The sequence below is a fragment of the Anser cygnoides genome, chromosome 7 (genome assembly GCF_040182565.1).
Source record: "Anser cygnoides isolate HZ-2024a breed goose chromosome 7, Taihu_goose_T2T_genome, whole genome shotgun sequence".
NCBI classification, from domain to species: domain Eukaryota; kingdom Metazoa; phylum Chordata; class Aves; order Anseriformes; family Anatidae; genus Anser; species Anser cygnoides.
Genome location: NC_089879.1, coordinates 27480765 through 27507587, shown reverse-complemented (window position 1 = coordinate 27507587; position 26823 = coordinate 27480765). Strand labels below are relative to the sequence as shown.

The window sequence follows — 26823 nt, the reverse complement described above, 5'->3', positions numbered from 1 at the left end:
GATGTCGGCCGGCGAGGCGGCGGCGGCGCCGCGCTGACGGGCGGCGGGGCGGGGCCGGGGCCGGGGGCGGAGCGGCGCCGGCGGCCGGGCAGGGCCGGGCCGGGCAGGGCCGGGCGGTGGGGGCCGGCGGCACCGGGAGCGGCGATCAGGCCGCCTCCGCGCCCATGTGCCCGCAGCCCCCGCCGTCCATGGAAGTGATGGAGGGGCCCCTCAACCTGGTGAGTGCTGGGCGGGGAGCGGGGCCCGCCCGCAGCCCCTGCTCCGGGAACGGCACCGGGCCCGGCCTGGCTGCGGGGCCCGGCTGCAGCGGGCCGGGGGTGGGGGAGGCCGGGCAGGGGACGCGGGCCCGCGGCGGGCGGCTCTGAGGCGCTGGAGAGGCTGCCGGGGTGCGCTCTGGGGAGGGGAAGCGCCCCGCCGTCCTCAAGTCAGCATAACTCTGCCCGGGCTGAGCCCCTGGGGCGCCCCGGCGGAACGGAACCCCCTCAGGGACCCTTTCGCCAAAAACAACCGGGCCGTGAGCAGCCCGAGCTGCCGGCCGCTGCCCCGTGACCGGCACCCGGCGGTCAGTCGGTGCCCGGCTGCCTTGCGTGTCTCACCCAAGGTCGTGTGCTGGCCGCGCCTCGGGCGCAGCGGTGCTCGCAGCGCTCCCCAGCAGCTGCCCTGGTCCCCAGCCCCGGGCAGCACCCAGCAGCACGGCTGTGCCGCCCTCGGGAGCGGCTGCCGGCCCGGGGGGGTTAGTCACGGCCGTGCTCGCCGTGGGGATCTGCAGCAGTTCTGTTTTTAAATCAACGTCTATTTGCGCCAGCCTGCCAGCAGCCCTGCCAGACCCTTCACTGCCCCAGACGGAGCCAGCCAGGTATTTGTGGTTGCTCCCTAGTTTCAGAAAGTCTTGGAAAATGGGCATTGTAGACCACCTGTGGAGGTAGGACTAGCAGCATGGCAGGAAGGTGGTCTTGTTCAGAGCTGAACTGAAGGTGTGGAGCCATGACAGTGTCTGTATCATGCTGTCTCAGACTTCTTACTCTCTGTAACAGAAAAATGCCCGAAACAAGGAGCAGCAGGAAGGAGATAGTTCTTGTAACAGCAATGTGAAACGTACAAAGTCAGGCAAACTTGCAGTACAGTGATGCAGGAAGAATAAACTACTGCTGTTCATAGACATTTTAGAAAACCTTTTAGAAGTAGGTCTGGTGTATGGGCTTTTAAGGAGAAAATGGTAACTGATATTTACTAGGTAGTGTCTGTAAGCAGCAGCTTTGTGGCAGTGCAGATATCACCAATTAGCAGGGTTTCTTACTGAGACCATGCACTAGGGATTATGAGTGACAAGAGTATGACTAAAGCTTGGCTTCTGCCCGAAAAGATGATGCTTTGACCACAACAGTAGAGTGCAATTACCACACCTGTCTAGCACCAGGCTAAAAATAAGATCAAGACACTTTGACATAACGGATGATACAGGAAAAGGTTGCTTTATATAGTCCTATACAGAAAGCTACAAAGTTGTCAGCACGTATGTCCCTACTCCATTTTAAGAAGTGTCCTGAAACACTCAAACTTTTCCTGAAACTGCTACAGAATGCAGTCATGGATCTTCTTATGTGGAAAAACTCGCTGTCTTCAGGCTGTATCAAGTAACTTATTTTTCCCCAAGCTCTTCTATTCACCATCCCTCTCTGCAGATGAATTTCATATTTGTAACAACATTCAGGGGAGGTGCCAATTCTCCAGTGTAAGAATATTCATTTTAGTTACTGATAATGTTCAATGTCATGTACTTCTCTTGCTTCTCCTCAAAATCTCTTCTAGCTCACGTGGATCAGAAGAGCATAACTTTTTCCAGAGATGCCAAACCATTTGGACAGGAGAGAGGAAAAAAATCCTAAGCTATTAACTGGTTTAGTCTACACTAACAGTTAGGCTTATTTATCTGATAACAATGACTCTTGTCTTAAGTACAAGATATTTTCCTTCTTTCGGTGCATTGGTGGTTGCTAATTTTAGTGAAATGGCTTTTTCTAGAGTTAAAAATTTTCATTAGAACTTGCTATAATTCTTGGATGCTGCTCACTTTGTCCTTTGAAGCTCACATCTGGTCTTAGATACTTAGAAGCAGGGGTACTGTCCCGATTTTTCTAGGGATCTGAACTGACAAGAAATCCCTAGTAGTTTCGCAGTGTCTTAATGTCTCCATTTCTGTCAACATGTAGCACACCCACTGCACTTAATCACTTACGTTAGTGACTTTCAGTTACGTATTTCACTATTTGCTTAGCTTTCCTAATTACAGGTGGCATGCCATACCTCATCTATTCTGCTGACTTTGGTTACATTATCTATATTCAGAGAATAGAAATCTAACGTATTTGGATTAAAGTATCTGGCCTTGATTAAAGCCTTAAGATGTTTCTTTTTCTTAAGTTTAATTAGATTTTTGTTTCCATAATTTGCTGATTTCCTTCTGTAGGTGGCACTTGAAAAACACTGATTTGCTTTCCAGAGTTGTTTTTAACGTCTATGACTTAACAATGTTTGTTTTATTTAACTGAGTTTTGATAGATGACCCTCAAGTCTAATGACTTCAGTGAGAAATGTACCTGTCTTCTTAGAGTTTGGACTTCAGTTCATAGACTTAACTTATTTTTATGGTTTGCCATTGTTGCATGCTTAACAGATAATTATGCAGTCTAACCCCATCTTTCCTTCTCTTAACCTTTCCAGGGCTTGTGCTACAGTACTAACTGCCAATTTGATTTTCCACTGAGTTGTCCTCAAGGTATCCATTGTATCCAGTGATACTTCATTTAGGAATAAATTGAGACAACTCTTCCCAAGTCTGTTGTGATCCCAGTTATTAGCACCGTAGGAAAGTGTTTTGGGGAAGCTTTGATACCCGATCATTTATTTGGGCTCTTCTTCTTGCCCTCTTCCTTCCTTCCTTCTCCTGCCCGCCTCCTGCCTCCACAGTGTGCTGTATGCTTTGCACACAAATGTCATCTAACTGCAAAAGAACGGGTTAAAGCCCTGATCCTTTTGCTAAGAAGGAAGCCAGTTCCTCAGCCCTGCAAGTACAGTATTACACCAAGTTACACCATGGAACTTCACACTGCTATGGGCTAAGTGCAGTCCCTGCACCTGCAGGCAATCATATAGTGGTTATCTAGTCCAGCTGAACACTTGTTTTCAGTGCTGTAAACTAAGGCATGTCAGCATTCCTTAACAAATTTAAAAACTTTTACAGAAGAAAAAAAATGAAGATAAGTCTCACAAGAGAAGAGGCCCTGTAGAAGCTCTTACCTTCATCTTTTATGTGCCACTTACTGTAGGGGCAATTCCTTCTGCCATCTGGTTTAGGCAAAGAATTCCGGTTTCAAACCCAGTGACTATTTTAGCCTTAGGTATAGGAGAAAAAGGGGTCAGCCAAACACCTTTGAAGAATTTTCCATACTTCAGAATCATAACAGCACACAGGTGACCACCAGAAGCTTGAAAGTAACACAGTAAAAACATGAGGCAAATATTAACAACCTTAAGAAGTTAAAAAGGAAACTTGTTCATTGAATGGAGTCCAGCATCCAAAACCTCGTAACTCCGTGGACTTTAATACCTCTGTGTAGGTATTCAGCTTTCCTGTAGGACACGTGCTAAGGAGCCATACCACATCTATCTACCTTGTATTTCTCCTACAAGATCACAGCATTTCGTATGGCATATAGTAAGATACAGTTTGAGATGTGGTGAATACTATTTTCTGTAAGTTTCTTAAAGTATAAGGGTAGCTGGAAAAGCTGTTTTGCTGAAAACTAGAAAGCACAGACTGGTGGCTGGAGTGAAAATAATACAACAGTGTATGTACTGCCAGACTCATATGTAATGAAAGTTTTTAAACATTAATGCTGTGAGACATTGGTAGCAATTATTCCAGTGCAAGCCAGTCAATGGTCTACATTAACAAATGGTTTGTAACTGAAGCGAATACCACATCCAGATGAGGGTAAAATAGCAGGCAGAATATGGCATATGGAATGGGCGGGGGGGGGGGGCGGGGAGAAGAAGGCATCTCTGAAAGTTTATCAGAGACCAAAGAATTGAGACCACGTGGACCAATGTGTTTGAGATTTAATGCCACTCTGTACCTCTGTTGTTTTGGCTGGGGGGAACAAAAAAAAAGTCATGTTCATCTATAGAAACATGCACTGAATCCTGTTTTTTGTTGATTTTTATTTTTTAAATAAAGCATAACCTGAAAACTGCTATGCTTGCTCTTTCAATGTAAAATGAAAGAGAGAAAGGCATATACACTCAATTCTGAACTCAGACTAGAGGAAACAAGCTTTTAGGTAGTGAAAGTGGAAGAGTCTCATATAGACATGCCTAGCAAAGTCTGTTTTTACCATGGTAATAGCAGCATTGTCTTGGCTTTCCCTTTATACGTGATACATATGTGGGTATCTTTTCAGTGAAGGGAAATGTAAGGTGTGAACCACAGAAGCAGCAGCACATCTGAGGAAAGTGAGTGGAGGTACTGAGGTGATGCCGGGGATGCTCAGCTGCACACCCTGCTCACTACTAGCCTGCCTGGCTCAGCAACGTGGTATTCAGGTCATTCAACGTTGCGTTCATGTCATTACTCCTCAAGCACAACACGAGCCTGTTCTGCGTAGCAGGTCTAACACCTTGCAGGAGCTCCCAGTCAGGAACATAACTGACTAAGCTACAGGTGGCTGACAGAAGGAAGCATCATTTCCTCCCTGCTCTCCGTGCTGTTTGGGTAGCTACCAGCAGTTCCTTTCTGCTGTGTCACACTGGCATCACAGGCAGGGTACATGTGTATCACTGAGCCACGCGGTTCAGCTCTGAGTAAGCGCGCTTAACACAAGTCTGAAAGGCCAAAATGAAGCAGTCTGCCAGAGGCCTGGCGAAGCAGCAGGCTGAAGCCTTTCTGCCCCACCTCTTGGAAGCTGTTGCCCAGAGATGGCCTCTTTACCATTAAACACTTGTGGTGCTGGTTCAGTTGTCCCTAGTGAGGGTAGCTCAGTTGCCGTGTCATCTGAACCATGTAGTTTAGGGCTGTAAGTGTGCAAACAGGAACCCAGATCGCTTTTATTGTCAGGGCAGTGGGACCGTTCTCCTTTAGCTTATAACCTCCAGTTACCAAGACCTGCGTATACCTACTGCAGCACTATCTAGAGGGGAAAAGCATTACAAAAAGCAGCTGGGAGCTGTAGGGATGCGAAACAGCTTTGAAAACCAACTTAAAGTATATAGTGCTTTTATCATATTAAATGGACCAAATGGAAGAGAATGAGGTTGACCTGAGTATGCATTAAGAGAAAGGATACCACAGCTTACTGAAGTTGCAGGTGATCGGGGAAATAACTGCAGCTATGCCTGCATGGGGTTTGGAGACTCCACCTAGCCTGAGCACTGTGTGCAAGCTGGTTTTGTGCCAGATCTCTTAAATGCATTTACATGGTGAGGAACTCAGACTAACCTATTTTATTTTAGATTTGGGATAGGTTGGGAACACACGCAGAGTCAGTTAGGGCTATTCAGTGAATTAACGTTGGTTGGCGAAACGACAATAAGTTGGTTGTTTGTCTGCCCATATATTTAAATTCTAATACTACTGCTTACAATAGAGTTGAACTCCAACATCTTTACAGTTCAATAAAAAGTGACTGAGGAGTCTGTTAATATTGAGAGTACATTCTCATGAGTTTCACATACTTATTTTGCTCTATAGTCACAGTAACTTGTAATTTACAGTTGAGTCACTGTTCTGTCAACCTTGCTAAATACAGGCTTTAAAATACAAAATTGAGCTAGCATGTGGCTAGTGGTATTGGTTGAGCAGCCACAATGGGTTGTGCCATTGTTTGTTTCTCCTTTAGTCAACTCTGTCTTTCTCCAAAGCATACGAGGAGTATTTTTAAGGGGGCTTGCTTCTGTTGATAAAGCTACATGTTGCCCTTTCTTTAGGTTTAGTGGCAAATATATTCCCATTGTTTAGCATAAGTTATAGGACAAGATTTTTAAAGTTATTCTTGCTTTTAGTGTAACTGCCTGGAAATACAAGCATTTTCTGACTTGTTTGTGTGTGTGTATTGAGGAGTGGAATGGAATAAAGAGAGAACACTAGTATAAAACTTGACCTGACTGGTCCAAGAATAAACTATAGCCATCTACTAAAAAAAAAAAAATAATAATAATAGAAGAACCATGATAAACACTTCCAAGTTCACTGGTTCCAGGTGAAAATGGGTTTGAAAGACACTTGTGTGTGCGTGGAGGAAGCGATGAGGCACTACTTCATCCCACCCTTCGTGGTCTGCTGCTGTGCAGTTCCACACAGAAGATACTCAGCACACTGGTACAATACTGAAGCAATGATGAGGTGCATTTTCTTATTCTTCCTTTCCCCTAAATACATTCTTAGGAAGACAGCCCTGTATCCTTAAGGAAACAAACCACTGGACAGATCCCCCATCTCTCAGAAAAATACCTTTGTTATTGCTTTCAGCATTAAGCGAGCATAGGTATTGATCCTTTCTGGCAAAGATGACTAGTATCCACAGCTCATAGCATAGAATAGATGGTATTAGTGGCAAACTTTGGTTGCAACTTGAAACATTTACAGACTGTTATACTGCAGATAACTTCCTTTGCAGTCCAATTTGCTCACGCCCCTTTACTTTAGTAGCTGGGTTTTGCTGCCTTTGTAACTTCATAGTAAGTAAACCACTGTAACCTGCAATTCATAATTGTATTATAATATATTAGTTGCTAAATAGTCCCTTAAAATTAAGGGAGAAGGCTGCAAGGTTAACAGTTTATGCAAGACTTTGTCCAGTGCAGAACAGTTCCCCTTCTGAGAACAAAGGACAACAAAACACACACAATACTGTTTCAACTACATGGGGACTGTTGCGAATTACTGCTCTAAGGAGAGGGTGGTGGACTTCCCTATTTGAAAGCCAGTAGCACTACCTCTACCCTTTAGAAGTACTGCAGGATGGAGCATGCTTTTGCACTGTTACCCTCAGCTCTGTAAGAGCTAGCAATCGACTGGAATCACACGGGAAAGGCAGCCTTCTTCTGCACCCTCAGCCTAAGCTGGGATCCTATGGTGGTAATCCTTTAAGTCATAGTGGTTCATCTTCCCTAGAAACAAAGTTACTGCATTTGTTTCTTTTTGAAGTTTGAGAGTAGTACAAAATCTGGCAAGCGGGCCTTGTGACTTTGTTTCACATGGCCTGCAGGTGCATCATTGTCTAGTTTATATTGGAAAGAAGTATTAATTTTAAGGCTGCTAAGGAAAGCTTTAAGCAAAGAAATACCTATACTGCTGCTTTAGAGTGGGATTTGATTATTTTTTGATTCTGTTGCTCAGAGATTACCTAGGCAGTGGTTTGGGTTAGTTGGGTGGAGAATCAAAGGGGAGCACTGCTCTGGAACATCAGCACTGACTTACAAACGTCCCTCAGCATCTCAGCTACAGCTGGGAAGCGAGGAAAGCTGTCTGCCTTACCTGCTTCTGCAGTTCATCCAGGGGGCTTGAAGTGACTAAGTATGGCACACACCGATCCCTTCAGAAGCAAATACTTTGGAGTAACTCGAGGAAGCTTTTTAGCTTGGTCATCTGTCATTCACACCTGTTTCCTCTTAGGAGAGTCAAGTTGTTACACCTGTCCATTTGCCTACTGGGAATTCCTGCTCGTCTGGATGGGGAGGGACATCTGGAAGTAGTTGCTGAACTGCTTCCCCCCTCCAAATCCATAGCTTGTTAAGAAATTATAATTATTCTTACACCACATCCTACATATATTTCCAACACTGCAACTGGGAGAGGAAGGAGAAATCAGATACGTAAACCCACTGCGGTTGTGCAGCGGCTGTTTCTGCAGTCATCACAGCAGCAGTACCAACATCAAAGCAGTCCTGTTGAATCTGTTAGGGGCCAGCAGAGCAGCTTCAGTATCATTGGTGTAAACACCTTCCTTTAGCATGACATCAGACTGGGGAGAGACTCGAGAGTCGTTTTTCCCACTGTATGATATAGGGCCCATTCTTCCATTGCCAGTTTTATAACGGGATACAGACCACTGAGTTCAAAATAGCTTTGCTAACAATGGTTGGATGCTGTGTCTAAGTGTAACTGAGTGCTAAGAATAAACCAGCAGACTAGACAAGATGTAGAAGCTTACCCATGATATGTGGCATATTAAGCAAGTGCTTCTGTTGCCGATTCATCACTTGCTGCTAGGAAACAGCACCACAACTTTCTTCAGACTGCTGCTTTTGAATGTTCTGCCATGAAAATGGGAGAAATTCTTTGGTCCTTGCACAATCAACTAACTGGAACAAGCATTCGCAAGGTGGAATAACTAACAAATTTTTCCTTGTCAAGCTGGCAGGAAAACATACAAAATGAGGAATTTCTTTCCCCGTGACTGGCTGAGAACACCTAGCTTTCTCACAGGAGGCTGCGCTGAATCACTGGATTTCCTCTGATCCTGTTCCTAATGGGGAAGGCTGGTAGATGGGGGAAGGCAGCAGGATGAGATGTCCTGACATCTAGATATTTTGATGTAACAGCAAGAAAAGTATTTTGACTTCGCAGTCAAAGAATCCTCTTTTCTTTTTGCTAGCACCTCTGATCTGTGTGGTTTTTTTTTCCAAATTGTTTATTCATGGTCTAGCCCAGCTTCTTCAGACTCCCTTGAACTTCACTGGGAGTTAACTGAAAATGGAAATAATTTAATTGCCACACCAAATAACAACTCACTGTCCTCAAATGATCTGCACGTGCTTAAGTGATTTGAATATGACCATTCCCCAATTGTTTAAAACATATGAAAATAACCTTTGAAAACAATCCATTTTTGTATGTGGAAACTAACAAACAGAACCAGTCCCTTGGCTTTTTGACTTGCTTTCTTCATTCTTTTGTCTCTAGCTGTTTCCTTTTGCCCTTTCTTTTAGACCCACCTGTGCAGTTTGCAGAAGAAGCTGTACCAATATCAATTTATTGAAAAAATTGTTTTGCAAGGAACTAGCTCAGGTGTTTTTATGTGCATGACATAGCTAATTTGTAACTGAATGACCTGCCATGAGTAACCGAGGAGCTGGCTCTATATGAGCTGTTACTCATTTGTTCTTACCCAGGGGAAATAAGCTTCTCTTTCTGGCGTATGTCATTTGTAGGAGTCCATAGAAAACAACCATAAAATAGATGATTTTCCAATAGAAAAACACTTCATCTGCTGAGATTATTTAACCTCAGGGCAGAGGAAATAAAGAATGCTGGCAGTGCTATGAGGATTGAATGAAGATGAGGAAGAGGAGTATGACTGAAGTATTTGTTGTGGAGAATCAAGGAGGTTTTTGGTGTTTTTTTAAATACTCACCATATTAGCATAGAAAATCAGTTTTAGAAAAGCTGAATGTCTAAATGCAGTGATATAGCTGCTAGGGATTGCTTAAGAACAGTTGTTTCCCAAAAGAGGGTTTTCTGCAGAAGTCATTCTCTTCTGTGGTGTCAGAGCTGCTAAAATTCTGGTAGAAAATTGAACTTACTGTAACAATTTGGGTGTTAAGTCAATTTGGAGGACAAAAGTGACAAAGAAATGGATCTGCATTTTGGAACTTTTTTAAAATGGTTATTAGTACAAGTATCATGTTAGACTTGATAGAATCACGTCACTGTCTTGTTTGGATTATCTTACATTTGATGTTTCTACCAAAATTGCAGGAGCAGAGAAAAGTGTAATTCCTGTTAGGAACCAGTTGTTCTCACTTTTTGGGACAGGGACGAATGCTGTCATTTTTATATTGCTCCTGGAACGTGCTTCAAGGGAGTCAGTGATTTACATGCACCAAACGTCTAAAGCCTGATGTGATTTATGCCTTTGGGTGAAAAGAGGAAATAGAGAATTTCTACTGGGCAGAGATGGAATTAGAGAGGCGGACTGCAGGCCTTCAGTTCTGTTACCCCTACAAGTTTCCTCAGTATGGATTTGGTAAAGGCTGTCTTGAGAGACTACAGTCTTTTAAGATGTAGAATCAGACAAACACTTCGGTTTCTTAACTGTCTCATGTTGTTTCACAGAGCTGGTGCCTGGTACTTAACATCTATTTTCTTCAAACTCAGCATGGAGTGAAGCAGCCGTGCATCCCGTGCGTTACTGACGGTTGTGCCAGCTGAGTGCTTGTAGCCGTTCATATCACAAAGCTTCTCCTGGAGAAAGAGCCACAAAGTTCCTATCTTACAGTAACGACAAAAAGACGTGCTTTCATGAATGCTGCAGTGCTCATTATGCAATATTCTTTCTCACTAAGCATATGCAAATACTTGCACCAATTGCTTGCTTTCAGCAACACTAGTCTACCCTAGTGGTTTGCATTAGTAGCTTACAAATGCCGGTATAGACTTAACTGTTGTACAGCAAGGACGTGACTTCGATACCTTCAGCTATGGCTGTACTGATTCCATTAATTGATGTAAGCTGCAAACAACCAAGGTCTTTTGTACTTTCTTCAACTGAGAAGCAAAGCTTGCTGGGGATGGGACATCAGAAAATGGCAAACCAGGGATAAGCTGTAACATTTCATTTTCCAGCTCTGTAGTTCAAACATCTTGCATTCTGCTGCCTAAATTGGTCCTAAACACTTTCAGCTTTTTGTAGTTTCTGTGGCCTCTTGGTCTTTTTACACAGCTACAGTGAACGGTTGCCTATGAAGGAGAGGATATACTTTTGGAGGAGAGCTTCAAAAGGCTTTTATTGTGTACACACTGTCTTTGCTGCATTAACAAACTCCAGTTCCTACCTGTACAGTACAGACCCTTGTAAGGCAGTATTAAAAAAAGAAACCAAATAATACATTTCAGAAGGGACTGGGAGATCTGAGCGTAAAGGCCTGAGAACTGGAATCAGTATAAGACTTAGATATACCAATTACTTCAAAAACAGATCTAACTATTTGTTGGTTAACCCTCATTGATGTAACACTCTTTTTAATTTTAAGGCTCACCAGCAGAGCAGAAAAGCAGACCGCTTGTTGGCAGCAGGGAAATATGAAGAAGCAATTTCTTGTCACAAAAAAGCTGCTGGTGAGTAGATATTTCTCACATTCCAGTTTTTAAAATCAGTTTCCAGATTTGCATGTTTCATGGGAGCATCTCGTTACTTGCAAAATATTATTTTTATTCTTTGCTTGTGAATTTGTTTTTCAGTCCAGATCAACGATCTTTTTAGAAACATTTTCTCAAATATGACCAGCTGAAGTCAGACATTTCCAAAGTTGATTTTTCTGGGGGTGGTTATCACTGCTAAGGCAGTTCTTGATTCAAGTCGAAGCCAACACCTTGTGTCGTGTACAAAGTGCAGTTGGGGACCTACTGTAAGCTGGTTTTGCTTTACACTTCCTTTTTCCTTCACTTCTTTCATGGCTGAAGTAATGTGCTTTCTATTGATAAAGAAAATACGCAAACTTTTTATGACAAAAGTTTATTTACTTCCCCTTCCTAATATGTAAGTCAAGACAGCTAATAGCAAGTAATGAGCTCGGCTTCCCTAGAAGTTGAGCAGGACAGCAGAGCACATCACAGGCCTTGATGCGGTGACTGACAGCGTCTCCGAAGTGAGACTTTGTGCAGCTACCTGTTCATTTAACTAGTCATGCTTAATTATTTGTGGTGGAGTCCCTCAGCTGGCTGACAGTGTGGCAACTGCTTGGCAGAAGAAGAAAGAGGAAATCTTAACTGGTGCAATAAGTAGGACTTTTCCAGTGACAGGGCTTGTGTGTAGAAAAAATAAGTGGCTACTCTGAAGATCGTAGCCTAGATACCAGGCATTCTTGCTTTCCATTCATAAATACTAGAAAACCCCATAGAATGAGAAACTGAAAATTGGTATTTATGAGTAGGAAGAGCAATGAGGGATAGCACATATCCTGATATGCAGACTTTTCTTTTTGGTTTCCTTCACTTCCTATACCAAAGCAAAACCAAATAAGGTATTGAATGTTTCTTGTTTTTCTTCAGTTGATGATTCTGTGTCATTATCTTACAACCCGAATTTGGTTAAGAATTTCTTATGTCTTGTCATTTTCAGCACTAGTAAGATACGGTCAAAGTCCGAAGTGCTGCTCTGCCTCTAAGCCAGCACATTTTTTGGTCTGAAGGGGAAGTTAACGAAAGAAATGGGGAACTACAGACTGTACCTCCTAATCAAGAACATAATTAAAGCATGACTTAATAACACAGGTGCATCACGAGAGAGAGGATTTTACTTACCACATTTTGTTTTAAAATGCATGTATGTTAAGAGTCCAGTCCTTGTCTGTGTTTCTTCCCTTCGTGGGAAAAGTTGTTGTTCTGCGACTTTCTGGAAATGGCTGCCATGATACTAAGCTCCTGTCCTTCTCTGAAAAACAAATTGTTAGCAATCTCAGCCAACAGGATGCCATGGCAAGGGTGTAGCATAGACTACATGATCTTACAGTAAATTTTTTTCTGATTTTTGAGAAACAGCAGGTGTTTCCAGCCTCTGTAGTTTGGTAAATACTTTGCATTTTGACTACTTCTTTTATGTGGGAATTCAGAATATGAACAGCCTGAAGCCTTTTCTTAACTTTTAAGGAAACATTCATGTCTTATAACCTTGCCTAACACATTTATCAATTTTCTCTTTTGCAGCATACCTTACAGAAGCTATGAAGCTGACCCAGTCAGAGCAGGTGAGACCCAAGTGCAGTGGACACCAGAACTCTGTTGTGTATCTGTGTTATATCGTGCCCTCACTGATCGTATCCCTCTAGTACTCCATATTGTTTTCTGAGATCCACAGCAACTACACTAGGAGGTTTGGAAGTGCAGAGATGCTAGTCTTCCTTGAGAGTTTTTGCAAGTTTATGTGGAGCAGGGATAGGAGAGCTACTAACCCATCCAGGGGTTCCCTGGCAATGGTTTCTAGCCTGTAAGGTGCCTTCAAGTAGGTGATAAAACTAGTTTCATGGGTAACTTTTGCTCTGAAGCACTTAGGCCATTTTGCTGAGACACAGGAGCTGAGTATTTCATGTACAGTGTGCCAAATGAACCTGTTCTTTCTTGGTGTTGGTTACAGATCAGTAAAACTTCTCGTGCGTCTGCTCAGGGGTATTATCACTGTCTGGCTAGTGATTTACACACCCAAAAAAGACTAAATGTTAACTCCTGAACAATACCAGCAGTTGTATTAAATGTGGGTGATATATCTGAATCTCTTGCATTGCACAAGCAGAGAGCACTTCTGGTTGGATTTACTGTCTGAATAACAAAGGCTCCTCCTCTCCCTGGGGCATGCTATGATGCTGTTTATGTAAATATTTACAGGCATGTAACTTTACTTGCATGAATATTCAGGTGGATTAAGGATCACCAATGAAATTGTTTAATCTTGTTTTTACTCAGGCTCAGCTATCACTGGAATTACAAAGGGATAGTCACATGAAACAGTTACTGCTCATCCAGGAGAGGTGGAAAAGGGCAAAGAGAGAGGAAAAGCTGAAAGCCCAGCAGAACGCTGACAAAGAAGCAGCTGCACACCTTCAGACTTCTTTTAAGCCACCTGCTGAAGAATCTGATGATCAGAATGTCTTGGTTCCTGTTACTCAGAAATACAGCCCTTCCACAGAGAAACATCTACATGATATTCAGGGTGTCTTTGACAGAGACCCGGATACACTATTATTTCTGCTTCAGAAAAAAAATGAGCCAGTGGAAGCGTGTATTGGCAGTAAAGCTCCTAAAGACGACAAAACAATAATAGAAGAGCAGGCAACCAAAATTGCAGATTTGAAACGGCATGTAGAATTTCTTGCAGCTGAAAACGAGAGATTAAGGAGAGAGAATAAGCAGTTAAAAGCAGAAAGAGCTAGACTCCAAAAATCTCCAGTAGAGAAGGAGTTGGATGTAGATGCTGACTTTGTAGAGAAGTCAGAGTTGTGGAGCCTGCAGCAACACTCGGAAACTACTTCTTCAGCTGCAACTTGGCAAAAGTTTGCAACAACTGCGGGGAAGGCAAAGGACATTCCAATACCCAACCTTCCCCCCCTGGACATCCCATCCCCTGAACTCCCTCTGCTGGAACTCTCTGAAGATATACTGAAAGGACTGATGAATAGTTAAAAACCAGGAAATAAGTGCTCAATGTAGTTACCTAAACTAAGAAAAGGGAAAACCACCAGGACAATGATAACCTGAGGGCAGAAACATCTAACACAATCCTACTGTTGGAGAAAAGGCATTAAGCAACTTTGTTACTGTGAAATACACATCATATCTGATCTACTTCATAAAACTTAAAGGTACCATAATCGGTATAAGATGGCAAGCTCTTTAGTCTTTCTCCCAATGTTTCAAACCAAATGACTGCCTGGAGAATGTTTTATGTAACACAATCCTTCAGGGGTTTAAAGTATACTATATGTAATAGTTATCTATAATGCCATAAATGATGGTGCAGAACTTAACTGTTATGGTTGCCAGTTGGCTGCCACTTCATATTGAAAAATGCTTTCTAGCATGAATTTAAACTGTGCATTTCATTATGCATAACTTTGTTAATTCAGATACAGTGCAATTTTTACACCTCCTAGATGGATTTATGTGCCACACTCTATACTCCTGACTAAGTTAACCTCAAATCAGGAGAGATTTAAATTTCCATTCTATGAAGGAACCAACTTATTAGTTCTGTTGATGAGTTTTTTTTTTGGTTATCTGTTTACATAACTAATCAGGGTGCATCAAATCTAGCTATTGGTTTCTGTATAAAGTGACATTGTTTTAAAAAAATCTATACTTAAGGAAAAATACCCTTTTTGTTTTCAGTGATGCATGAATGGAAGTAATTCTAGCTGGCAGTATTTGATTGAACAAGAAATTGTTTACAGCTTAACCTGATTCAAAAAGGATATGAAAATAAAATCCAAGGTGTTTTGACACTAAGTGCGTGTTAAATCTGTACAAACAAATTTAGATCTAATGGTGTTAGCACACAACACTCACCTGAAGTTCTGTGTTCAGCCGTCAGCAGATACTGGAAAGCTAGGATAAATTCAGAGGGCCTTGCGTGTACATAAAGTGACTTTGCTAATAGCTTGCTTAAATACCTAGAGAGAGGTGAAGTGTCAGAGGAGGCAGCACCGTGCATTTGCCCAGAGACAGGCTCCCCTGGGCTGAAGGAATCGTGCTGCGAGAGCTGTGCACACCCATGTGGGCTGTTGGTTTCTGCGCCAGGCGCTGCTGCTCAGCTCCTTCCAGCAGGGCTCCGGCAGTGCCCAGCCCCGGAGCAGCGTCACCCGAACCCAGGCTTTCCTGCCGCAGGGCGTGAGGGTGGCGGCGTGTCCTGGGGGCAGGCGTTAGTTCTAGCTGTTACTGATTAATGGAAGGTGTTGAGTGTTGCAAGCTACCCCATTCCAAGTTATTCTTGAGTGTTACAAGGTAAGCTTGCTCTTTCTAAGGGTACTTTTTTTTTTCCAGAATAGCCTGGAAGTACAGCAAGGACACCTCACTGCTGTGCAAATTCTCCCCATGCCTCTGTATGCCTGGTCTGTCTCCTGTGCTTGCTTGAAGGGAAGTAGGGACTGCAGGCTAGAAAAAGCTATGGAAGCAAAGGTAAGATGAGTTCATTAGAGGAGGTCCCTTGTGCTGAATTGTAGCAGGAAACTAGTCTTTTTTGGGGGGGGGGGGGGGGGGGGGAGGTTTTTTTTCCTGTTGGAGCAGTTTAGCACGTGGTCCCACGGTACAGCTGTGGTGAGGTAACCTGTTCCAGGTCAGCCCCAGCCCGCTGCTCTCAGTAAAGTGCGAGTTACGTTCTCCGCTGTCATCTGCCTGGCTGGCTGTTACAGGTAGTAAGTCAGGAGAGCACAGTGTTTCTATTCTTGTAAGTAACGCAAAGAAAATGGCGTGTGCTCACGGGAAGGAAATCAAATTATTTAAGCACCTATCTCATGTCACTGCCAGGGCTGTTAGCTACAGACAGACTGGCAGCTGTCTCTGCAAACAGTAGCCGTAGGAGAAAAGGAAGCAATTTTAAGCCTGGCTACCTACCTCTAAGAATCAGGAGTCTAAGCAGGGGGCAGGGGAATAGCAGGTGCCACCTCTGGTTCTTTTAGCCACAGCTGTTTGTCCTTTCACATCGCTGCATAAACAAAACACCAGATCTGAAGAAGGAAGCTACTTCTCCATAGGAATATCACCAAGTAGAGGCAAACTTTATGCTGCCACTTTGAAAGTGCCGTTGAAAATTTTCTCTCTTGCAATTCAAACATTTGTTTACTCTGTTCTTGCAGTCTGCCCACTAACGCATGAATGCTGCTGAAAACAAACTTAAGGCAGCATGGTTTAACACTACTCCCATCAGTGGTGCAGAAACAAGAATGAACATAATGTTCTCTTTAATAGGATAGGAGCTCCTACACTGCGGTTTAAAGTACTGCTAGCATTACATGAGCCATGGGGAAAGCTATTTCTTGTACAGTGCACAGCCCATCCTAGAGGTGGAGCAGGTGATACCACTCAGGAGTCAGACCATGGCCTAGCGAACAGCTCACGTGCTCGTGGTGATGAAAGAGCCCTCCCTAGCACTGCCAGCCTCTTCCTCCCTCCCTTCCACGCAGCAGTGTGGTCAGCCAGCCACAAAGCCTCCCAGGAGAAAGATGTGGGAGCAGATGGGATCATCCTTCCTGGCACCATGGGACGTTTGAAAAAAAAACATCTTACAGCTGAGAACCCGTTGAATAATGACTTTTTACAAAGTGCTTTAAATTCTGGGCAAAAAGCCAAGTGTATGGAATAAGCACAGAATATCAACTTTTCTAAGAAAGGTATGTTTTGATATGTTTAGAGCTAAGCAGTCACATGGGTCATTTAAACAATGACAAGTTATATAGAGAATACTATGACAGAACAAGTTTTAAGGATACATGGCAGTAGATCTAAGGAAATTCTGTTCAAGGTCTATCAGCAACTAGTTTATGCCCCAACAATTTAGAACTGTTTTAAATAATGACCACCTTTCAGCTTGTTTGGGTTGCATTGTGAAATGACAAAAAGCAGCACCCAATTTTCCTTCCCTGCGCCGCTGGGTTAGTTTGCATTGCTGTTTACACACCCTCCTCCCAGGGACAGCTGTCTTTTCCTACCACCTCACCAAAAGATGGGGTTTTGAGACCTGTGCTTGGAGGAGCCGCCGTTCAGCTGCAGGATGTTCTCTCCTCCAGCCTCTGCCTGCTTTTGGACGCTGCTCCGCTTGCTGGGCATTTTGTTGCCACCGACTGCCACCTGGCGGCCGCGCGGCGCCTTGCTCGGCTCCTATTAAGACACAGAGACCCTTCTCGTCTCTTGCAGGGTCTTTTCCTTGCTATTACCCTTCCCCATTCTTGCTAATTCCCCAGGTCCTTCAAGAGTGACGAAAAGATGCAGTATGTGAATACTGTACAGAAAGTAAGCAAAGCAATTTTCATGAACTGTAGCAGCAGCAGCAAAGTGGTAAGTTATAAATGGGCATACGCTGTAACCAAAGCCTCTCGCAGTAAGTGGAAAGGTTCCCATGGGCTTTAAATCTGATCTGCATTGTTTTATAGGACATACATAACAAAAAATGCTGCGGTCCATTATTTCAAAGTGTCTCACCAAGAACCAATTTTAACATGTGTCCAGACACTGACTTCTATTCATAGACTTTGCTTTACCACAGAAACCTCTCTTGTCTTGGAACACAGAAATATTATCCCTGTTGAATATAGCCAACATATGCTTTGCAAAAAAGAAATTGTAATTACCTGGTCTCTGACTATATCCCCACAGAACAGGAAACCAAAGAAAGGCAGCTGGGAAGCAATGTAGCGTCTCCTGGGAATAAAATCTGCAGACTGCACCACCAGTTGATACTTAAAATGACAGCTAAAACCAAAATATAGAAGTGTTGGGTTTTACATTTCAGACTTACATAAAGGGAAAATTGGATCTTGTGACCTCTTCCTCTCGAGAGCGTTTTCATTTTCAGGAACTCTTTGGCCATGAACTCCTTCCTACTTTCATGTCAATAGCAGCTCTTCAGCCATCTGCAATTCCTTTTGACCTGTTTTCAGTGAGTGACAGAGACTGCCCTATCAGAAACCCATACCTGATCTGAGTCATCTAGAAAATTGGTGGCAGCCATATAAATACAACATCTCTTCCAGGCACAGCTTGGAATAAACCCAGATTTATTTCACATCTATCCTCCCTGTTTTAAGAGAAAAACATTGAAGGCGAGTTCTTTAAAGATATGAAAATGAAAACAGGCTAGAAAAATAGATGACAAAATCCCTTGTTTATTAAGACTAAAAATACTGTAGAAAACAAACAGTAGAACTGTCTAAAAGTAACCAGAGTGGTAATGTGCTACCACAAATCAGGTAAAGCCAGACGATGTTTACCAAAACTTTCTGCCTGAATGCGATATGAAGTTTAACTGTATAAAAAAATTCATTGCTTTCAAAAGGCTCAGAGCTACAGCCATCTTTTCCCACACCTCCTTTCTCTCCCATGTTTGTTTTACAATCCAGAAGTAACCTAGACTTACCCAGGCTTTTTGTCCTGTAATCATTTGAAATGTTCCCCCTGGCCTATTTGTTGCAGGAGTCAAGGTATTATTGAGATCAAACAACATAAAATCCTTAGAGCTGTAAAAATACAGGATTTCCTGCCTTAAAGCTACTAAACCCTCCTCTTTAATTCCACTAAGGAAGCACAGAACTATGATAAAACCACATGCCCTGGGAATGGAAAAAGCAACGGGCATCTGTGTCAAGAATACAGTGTATGGTACGGTTGGAAGGTACCAGGAATGTTCACTTTGATGCGTAACAAAAATCCTGTCTACCATTTAGCTTTAGAAAGGTCCATGTTTAAAATGCAACTGTCTGCAGACAACGCATCAGGTAAAACATATCTTCAATTTGCTCTGAGGCAACATTTTCCTACTAGCTATATATAGATTGTAACTTCCTTTTCAAAACCTAGAAAAACAAATGAAAAAAGTACAGAGGTTAGTTTGTGTGCACGTCTAATGCTACAAATCATTTGCCCCTTGGTCAGAGTTTCCTAGGTCGCCCTGCTGAGATGGAAAGAAAGGGATGTGGCCATGTATGCTGCATCAGAGCAGCCCCCACGCCACTGTGTGCTCTCCCGGCCTCCGGGGGCACACGTACCATGGGAACAAAAAGACAGAGAAGGACAACTGGCACTCCTGCGAACAAAGAGCAAGTCAAAAGGTGGAAAGCAGGAGCACAGTGGAAAGCTGACGGTCTTTGAGGCAGAACTGGGGGGAGCTAGGAGGAGAAAGCGTAGCAAAGCCTGAGTGTGAGAGTCTCAACAGGGAGAGGCAGCGTATCCAGTGCGGATGTGGGGGAGAGCACAAACATCCTGCACGGGAAAGCAGCAGAATGGGGCACAGTGGCTGTGGAAGGAGGAAGGAAGGGAAATTCCCAGTTAGGGCGCAGGGCGGAGAAGGCTGTCAGTTGTGAGAGCAGGAGAGGGCTTCACAGGATGTCACGGGAGAGGGTATGAACAAAATTACCACCTACCGAGAAGGTCAGAGAGCATGAGAACGTAGCGCTGATCAGATGGAGGTTTGGTTTACACACAGAGATCTGAGCAATTTCCGTGAAGCTGCAAGAGTAAACAGATTTTCAAATCAGATTGTTACAACCCCGTATTGTTTGACGTGTAACAGGGCCCGGTTTCACTGCCAGAGATTCCAGTAATCCAGCAACTTCTGTTTGAGCTGAAACATGTACACAGACATCCACCCATGCCAAAATAGTTCAGGTCATAGCAGCCCCGCTTTGTTCTTCGCTGATTGCTTACTCTTTGCTTGTGACCTCTGCAGTTACAATAGGAAGTGTGCCCATTTAATGTACGGCTCTACCCTGGATGGCAACGAGAAGGAGCTGGAAAGGGGCGAGTTAAGGAGGGTGTACGTGGAGAGGAGCATTTGCAGTTTGGACGAGTTTGAGATGTGAACTTTCACAGGACAGGGAAAAAAAATAAAAAAGAGAAAGGAAGTTTCATGGAGAGCAAAGTAGATCAAGAGAGCTTGTTCTGAATAGGAAGGTGGTAAAAAGACAACATAGTACTTCGTGTTCTTGTTCTAGAAGTTGACAGTGTTCCTGCAAACAACTGCAGCTGTTATCGTTGAGTACTTTTGGCAACACTAGAACTGTTCAGACCACAAAACCTCCTAAAAAGTTTTTGGGAAAGGAAGATGAGAAGAACATGCCCACCAGCACAGCCTCAGAGAACACAGAAATGGTCCAGAGGAAAAAGCTAATCTGCAAACAACCCCTTACACACACACAGACACTTTCAGTCTCAGACATCAGCTATGACAATCTCACTTTGTACTGGCCTTAATGCTAACTCTGCTTCCTGCACTGATTTCCTGTATAGGAGCAGGGAGCTTAACTTCATTGTGAAGGAGCCAGAAATCTTAAGACACTGAATAAACTAAGTTTGGGAAACCAAGTATTTGAGATAACAGAATTTTGGCCTCTTTTACTGGTATTGGGAGTAGCCATTACCTTTAACATTTTTTTGTGGTCTGCTAATGCACGCAGCATGTGACTCGCAGTCTCTTTGAGTTGATAGCAGAGGCGCTTTACAGCGCTCCCCGTTGTGCTCAGTTTGTGCCACGTTTACCTTGTTCACTCGCTCCTGGCTTCTTCCCCTCCCGTTAGTTACTGGGGAAACACTGTCACTGTTGTGGGCATAGACATCTGCAAGCGCAGCACAAAGTCAATTCAGAAAGCGATTTACAAAATGCATCAGGTGTTTTTTACACACTACAAACCATCGGATATACCCATTCACCACGTCTTCCAAACTACTTCTGGCATGACCACCCATCAATTTACTTCACATTAACTCTACTAAGCAAATCAAGTAGATAGTTAAACTCTATAGTGACTCTACGAAGAAATCCTATTTATGCAGTTAAAACTATTTTTTTAATCTTATCAACTTATCTTTGCTAAGAAAGCAGCAAAGGTCTACTTACCCCAGTGGCTGTGCAGCATTCCACGCAGCACGGAGGCTTGATCCCATCAGTTCAGCCTCTCTCCAAAATGAGATTTTTGTTTTCAAACCTGTCAATCTCCCTGCCTTTTCTTTGGGAGGATTCTCACTGCTTCTCCACCCATTTCAACCACATTTTCGCAGTACAATGTCTTTGTCATATACTTACAGATTCACCAGCAAAGGTGGGAGAGGAACAGGTGGCCACAAAGAACTGTAATAGTTACACATGGAAGTAACAGCCTCTGTTCAGCTGCTCATTCAGATCCCAGCTGAGGTAAGAAGTTACATCTTCAGCCTCGGAGACCCAGGTGGGGATCGCTCCCCGGCTCCCTAAGTCCCGCAGGGAGGAAGGGGCAGCCTGCAGTTCCCCACGGGGCAAAAGCTCAGGCCTCCAGAAGCACTCGGGTGCTATCTGCTGAGCAGTTAGGGACAGCAAAGCACCTGGGTACGGTTAAGACGTGGAGCAGGAAGCCAGGACAGACACAGTAACTGCTTTCTGTCAGTAGCTGGAGAAACAGATTGATTCCATTCAGCTCCACTACAAAGAGGGTCCCAGCACAAAGAGTGAGCTATGATGACGCCCATGGACCATGCCCTAACAACTGCACTTTGTGTGGGGAAAAATAAGTGGGGGGAAGAGAATCTGACCTGCCGGTCTGCAGCAGGAACGCACGTTTTGGTGACCTCAAGACACTGCACAGATGTTTCACGTACTGCACCGAAACTCAAAGAAATATTTATACTTGAGATTAAAATTCGCTCATTTACACATTCTAAACTTTAAAGGAAGTACAGCAGTCTAGTTCTGTGCTATACACAGCTTAAGTTCATTTGCTGCATGTAACTGGTTACGAACTCCAGAATCAGCTGCCAAGCACGGTAACGTTAACCCCAACATATTTCTTTGCAACTTCATATGAATTCAAACCAGTTCAACAAAGAACTTTTGGAGCCCCAAATCACCTTTGTTTCTCTTAAGATACTGTCTTAAGGCTCTCTCTTACGAAAACTCATATGCAACTACTATTTTTTTTAATCTATCAGACTTTGTCACCCTCAGAGCAGTATGTGGGATACTTACTGTCCCATTATGGCCAAACAAAAAGCTAGGTAACGGCTGCATCTAACACTTAAGACAGAAAACTAAACATTTGGATAGTTTGAATAATTCGAAAAATTTATGTACAATTTAGCTCTTCAGACAAACCTGAAGAGCCAGAATGCTGCTCAACTGCCGAACAAAATTTATCGTTATTAAATAAAAACAAACATTGTGGTGTTTTTTGTTGTTGTTGTTGTTTTTTTTAATGTCATTATTTTGCTCTATTACTTGAGCTGCAAAAAGCCAAGATGCTATTTTTTTTCCTGTAGAAATTCCTTTCCCCCTTCACCGAAAATACATGTTGGATTATTAAAGACAGAACATAAGCAATGTTTAAATTGTTTTATTCTGAGCGAGGCTCTTTTTGGCTCAGCCATTTGAACTGTGCTCCAGCACTTCCCTTCGCAGTTTTGTTTCAAACCCAGAGAGGGCAGAACGGTGCACATCAACCACGGCAGAACATTTCAAGCGTTACAATAAGCGACACCGAAGCAGAGATGCACTGGCAATTACTGTGAATGAACGACTCGGGCTGTCACAAATATGCCACAAACATGAAGAACAAACACAACGAGACAACATTTGATAAAGTTCTTTTAATGGAAAATGTAAAACCCCTTTCAACTTCAATGTACAAAGCATGTGTAACACTTGCACTTTTAACAAATTAAAGCAAGCCAATGTTTTAAAAAAATACATCATTGAATGTATATATGTATATATTTACATAGCATATTAAGTTTAATATTTAGCTTTAAAAGTTCACATAAATTTTACCAAAATGAGACAATTTTTAAATAAATTACACCTTTTGAAAACGTTTAATTGTACACTGAATAGCTTCAATAAAATACTGAAGTGTCTGTATTTAATATCTACTTTATATACTTTATATTTTACAAAGTTTACAATTATTTGGCAGTAATTTTCAGATTATGACATGACTGCTGTGCGGACTCAGCAAGATCCCAAATGCAGGCAATAGCTGGTGTTTGTGTCCTACTCTCACAGTAACTGTCTCAATGTAGTGAAAAATATCTGAATTATTTTAGCAAACTGTACAAGTCACATTTACATTTGATCAACAATATAGCATAGAATTTTGTGTTTTTTCCAAAAATAAATACATCATCTTAAATCTTTGACATTTCACAAACTTCATGTACATTATAATACAGGACAGCAGAATGCTGCTTCATTGTTTGCAAGTCTAACATGTAATCACAGTGGCTGTGATATGAAGCTCTACCGTTGCAGTGTCATTAACAAGTAAATACGATGACTATATTTTCTTGGCACTGATGGTTTGTGAAGCTTAAATTAGTGTGCATACTGTTCATATATTAGAAAAAAATAACCTCCATTTGATGTTAACACAAAAAAGCAGAGAGAGCTTAGTTCTCTTCCATATCTTCCATTTCACTTTCATGAATCTTCAGCGCTCTCACCATTTCTTTAACTGCATGATACAAGATATTTTTAACCTGCAAGAACATCAGACATTTTAGTAAGGCTTACTTCCTAAGGAACTCCTAAAAGTAACTACATTTAGGACTAAGCTTAATGGATGTTAAAAAAAAAAAAAAAAGGAAGGCTGAAGAATCAAGTCAGTGCAAAAGGAAACACCTTTTTACACATTTTAAAACATTATGTGAAATAAATAAATAGAAACAGCAATTCAAGGGAGAGTCATTTACACCCTGGCATTCATGCTGCTGCTCATTGTTATTCTGTGTGAACAGCAGCGAGGAAGTAGCTCCACGCACTGCTCCGCATTTCAATGAGCCCGAGCATGCCCTGCCTTCACAACAGCTTCCAGAGCAGAATTCATTTCCTACCTGCAGTTTATCATCATAATTGATTTCTTCCTTTGACAGCCGCAGCTCCTGCGTTAAATGAAATGACTGTACAAGATGTTCTGGAGACACAAAGTCTTCAGTTACTTGAACGCAGCTGTGAAAATTTTGCACCTATCCAAAATACAAATAAGAGTCATAATTAGTATTTTGGGGTTGTTCTTTGGCAGGGACACCTGAGAGAAGAGTGGGACTTGAGATCTCTAAAACCACATACTTATCAGACTGAAGGATGCCTTTATACATTTTATGTGGAGAGCAATTAAGCCTATTCGACTTAGGTAAGCTGGATTCTGGTAGAAGACACACACTGAACAATAACGCATTTGCCAGTGCTCTGGCACTTCTTCCTGCAGTCAGCTCCAACATTTTTTCAGCATACCCTGATGTGCGATTCCGCACATCCTTTTACCAACCGTACAGGAACTGCTGCTGTGTAGCACTGCTGCGCAGCCATTTCCGAAACACCGCGCAGGCACCGCAGCCCAACGCAGCCGCAGCCCTGCCTGACAGACCAGGCTCCTTGGGCCACTTGGACACGCTGCAAGCTGCCACCAAACTCGGCCAGGCAGAACTTGCCATGCTCACTGACAAGTAATTGCTGGTCAAAATATTTAAAAGGAAAAAAGAAGCCATGGATAAAGCAGCAGGTCCCCAAAGGACAAAAACACTTCTTTTTCCTTTAACGTTTCCTTTACTGATGAGAGGAACCTGCGGAGAGAAGTGGACACCATCTCCTGCCACCAGGTCGTATCTGGAGGGTAAGAAAAAGGAAAATGCTTCCTGGTTGTAACCTATCGGCTTCTGTTCGTCTTATTCAGAAATAATATACGTTTACCATGATTCACCTTCAAACCTCTACAAATTACACCATTTCTGCAGCATGTCAAAAACCTCCCTTCCCCAAGTTCTAACAGCTGCTCACCAAGTTGTGCAACATCAATTCTGCAAACCTAGCAAGCCTCTGGGGAGCGGGGAGGGGTGCCTCTGCTACTGTAGCAAACAACAATCCCACCCTGCTCGTTAGTGATACAGCTCTGCAGATTTTAAGCTTGCATCTAGTAACATCCAGATTTTTTTAAGTTAGAGTCCTAAGTTTCTCTTGTGATGCCTGATGTTCAAACCTTCACGGCTTACACAGCTGAGAACACAGCATTTTATTTTAAAATTATTTTCTTTTTCAGAAACACTGCCAGAGTCTGACTTTATAAGGTGGTTTACCCCTTTACAGGTGAAATCCTAGAGATTAACATGTAGCTTGATGCTAGCATTGCACATCAGGCTTCTGCAACCTCATAATCATCAGGAAAGACAAGGCAGTACAGTTTCCTTCTGTGTATGCATCAAAACTGAAGCAATCCAGGAACTGAAGAGAGCTTGTTGATGCCACACGGCCTCAACTTCCAAAGAGCAAAAAAGCCACGAGTGAGGGAAGAGCTGCAGAGGTGCCACCACGAGGCGCTCAGGGAGTTTCCTAGAGCTTCAGGTGAAATGCCTGAGCTCTGTGCAGACAGGCAGCTGGCTCCAGCCCCCTCTCCTCCCTTGCAGGCTTTTCACCTGTTTCAAGTCCATACCTGCCCTTGTTTTGCTTTTCAACCCATGCAAATCCCATATGGCTCTTTCACTTTCTCCTCACTGAGACAGGATGTTACCAATTTCATCTCGCTGCCTCCCTTCATCAGACAGCTGACAGTATTCACTGCTGTCACATCATTCATTTTGCTGTGCCTTAAATGTTCCCAGCCAGTGCCTGTCTTATTGGTCTTTGGGGGGATGACAGAACGTACCTTGCCTGTCTGGTGCTTAACATGGGAATGCCCCGCTGACAGCCCATAGGCAGTTCTACTTACACAGATTTAGAATGCCAGCCGCCATCATGACACACTCATAAATATGTTTAGCAACGATTCCCCTGAGGTTCGCAGGGCAAGGACTACAACACTCCCACGACTGTGCCAGTTCCAGCTGAGCTGAGAGCGCGGCTTCACACTCAGCCCACGTGAAGCAGAGATTTTCCTGCAGGGCGCAGGAGATGGGTGAGCATCTGAACAGCCCCAGACCTCAGCCGGGCTGGAGGAAAGGGCGGTCCAACCCACTGCCGCAGCTCCTCGCTGCTCAGCTGCCTCCCTCCTGTCCTCACGCTGTGCATCAGCCATTTCCTGCAGGGCCAGACCCCAGGGCTAGCGCGCAGCCCAGCAGCTCTGCATACGCAGCTCCCAGGCCTTTAGCATACCTGCTTATCCTAACATCTCCAGGATGTCCTATTACCTGCAGCATGTTATTTTGCAATATATAATTCCGCTGTTAATCAAGATAATACAATTATAAAAAACAACATTATAATAACCTGTTCTACTATAACAATTTTTGCATTTAGTCTGAACAACACATTTCCACCACCGACTCAAGTCTTGCTATCTTTCAATTTATCGCTAAAATATTTTGCAAATTTGGATAAGAATCACCAAATTAAAACCAAGGAGGACATCCCTGGAGGAAGACTGTGATACAGGCTGACCCAGAATGGAGCTGCAGAAAGAGCATATCCTTCAAAAGAACAAGAACGAAGGCATTTTTTTTTAGCTAGGAATGTTTGCTGAAGAGCTGAGGGCTCGTTGTTGCAAGCGCTGGAGAAAGAATGAGACCCCAATATTAGCAAAGCAGGGGACACTTCTGAGCTCCTCTATCTGTACAGCCAAGAAGGAGACCAAAAACCTACAGAGAAACACTCAAGGTACATTAAGGGAAGCATCCAT

General features: G+C 43.2%; 2 protein-coding genes and 2 long non-coding RNA genes across 10 annotated transcripts in view; 1 reads left to right on the top strand and 3 right to left on the bottom strand.

Annotated features, from left to right (window-relative positions):
- The first annotated feature begins 60 nt into the window (after positions 1 to 60).
- On the top strand, positions 61 to 14992 carry NRBF2 (nuclear receptor binding factor 2). The gene is made up of 4 exons (XM_048069495.2): positions 61 to 218; positions 11029 to 11113; positions 12701 to 12741; positions 13454 to 14992. Exons 1-4 carry the CDS (start codon positions 165 to 167, stop codon positions 14168 to 14170), a joined length of 897 nt encoding a protein of 298 aa, XP_047925452.1. The 5' UTR covers positions 61 to 164; the 3' UTR covers positions 14171 to 14992.
- On the bottom strand, positions 929 to 8976 carry LOC125183427 (uncharacterized). Its single transcript, XR_007165413.2, has 3 exons — positions 7532 to 8976; positions 3298 to 3393; positions 929 to 1025 (listed from the first exon to the last, which is right to left on the bottom strand). It is a non-coding gene; the product is annotated as an uncharacterized lncRNA (long non-coding RNA).
- LOC136791315 (uncharacterized) lies at positions 9385 to 15717 on the bottom strand. The gene is made up of 2 exons (XR_010833035.1): positions 15053 to 15717; positions 9385 to 12428 (listed from the first exon to the last, which is right to left on the bottom strand). It is a non-coding gene; the product is annotated as an uncharacterized lncRNA (long non-coding RNA).
- Positions 15718 to 22536: 6819 nt separating this feature from the next.
- JMJD1C (jumonji domain containing 1C) overlaps positions 22537 to 26823 on the bottom strand; it is a 158671-nt gene continuing 154384 nt past the window's right edge. For all 7 annotated transcript variants that reach the window (XM_067001093.1, XM_048069480.2, XM_048069490.2 and 4 more), the window contains 2 exons: positions 24050 to 24181; positions 22537 to 23695 (listed from right to left, as the gene is read on the bottom strand). In XM_067001093.1, the coding sequence (XP_066857194.1) occupies positions 23606 to 23695; positions 24050 to 24181 (222 nt within the window). In that variant the 3' untranslated portion in view covers positions 22537 to 23605. The remainder of the gene's footprint in view (positions 23696 to 24049; positions 24182 to 26823) is intronic.

What these genes read in the sequence shown, in the direction of transcription:
- NRBF2 (XM_048069495.2), top strand. Translation starts at nt 165, where the DNA reads ATGTGCCCGCAGCCCCCGCCGTCCATGGAAGTGATGGAGGGGCCCCTC. An exon ending in TTGTCACAAAAAAGCTGCTG is followed by an intron (nt 11,114 to 12,700) that starts GTGAGTAGATAT and finishes TCTCTTTTGCAG; the next exon opens with CATACCTTACAGAAGCTATG. An exon ending in AGCTGACCCAGTCAGAGCAG is followed by an intron (nt 12,742 to 13,453) that starts GTGAGACCCAAG and finishes GTTTTTACTCAG; the next exon opens with GCTCAGCTATCACTGGAATT.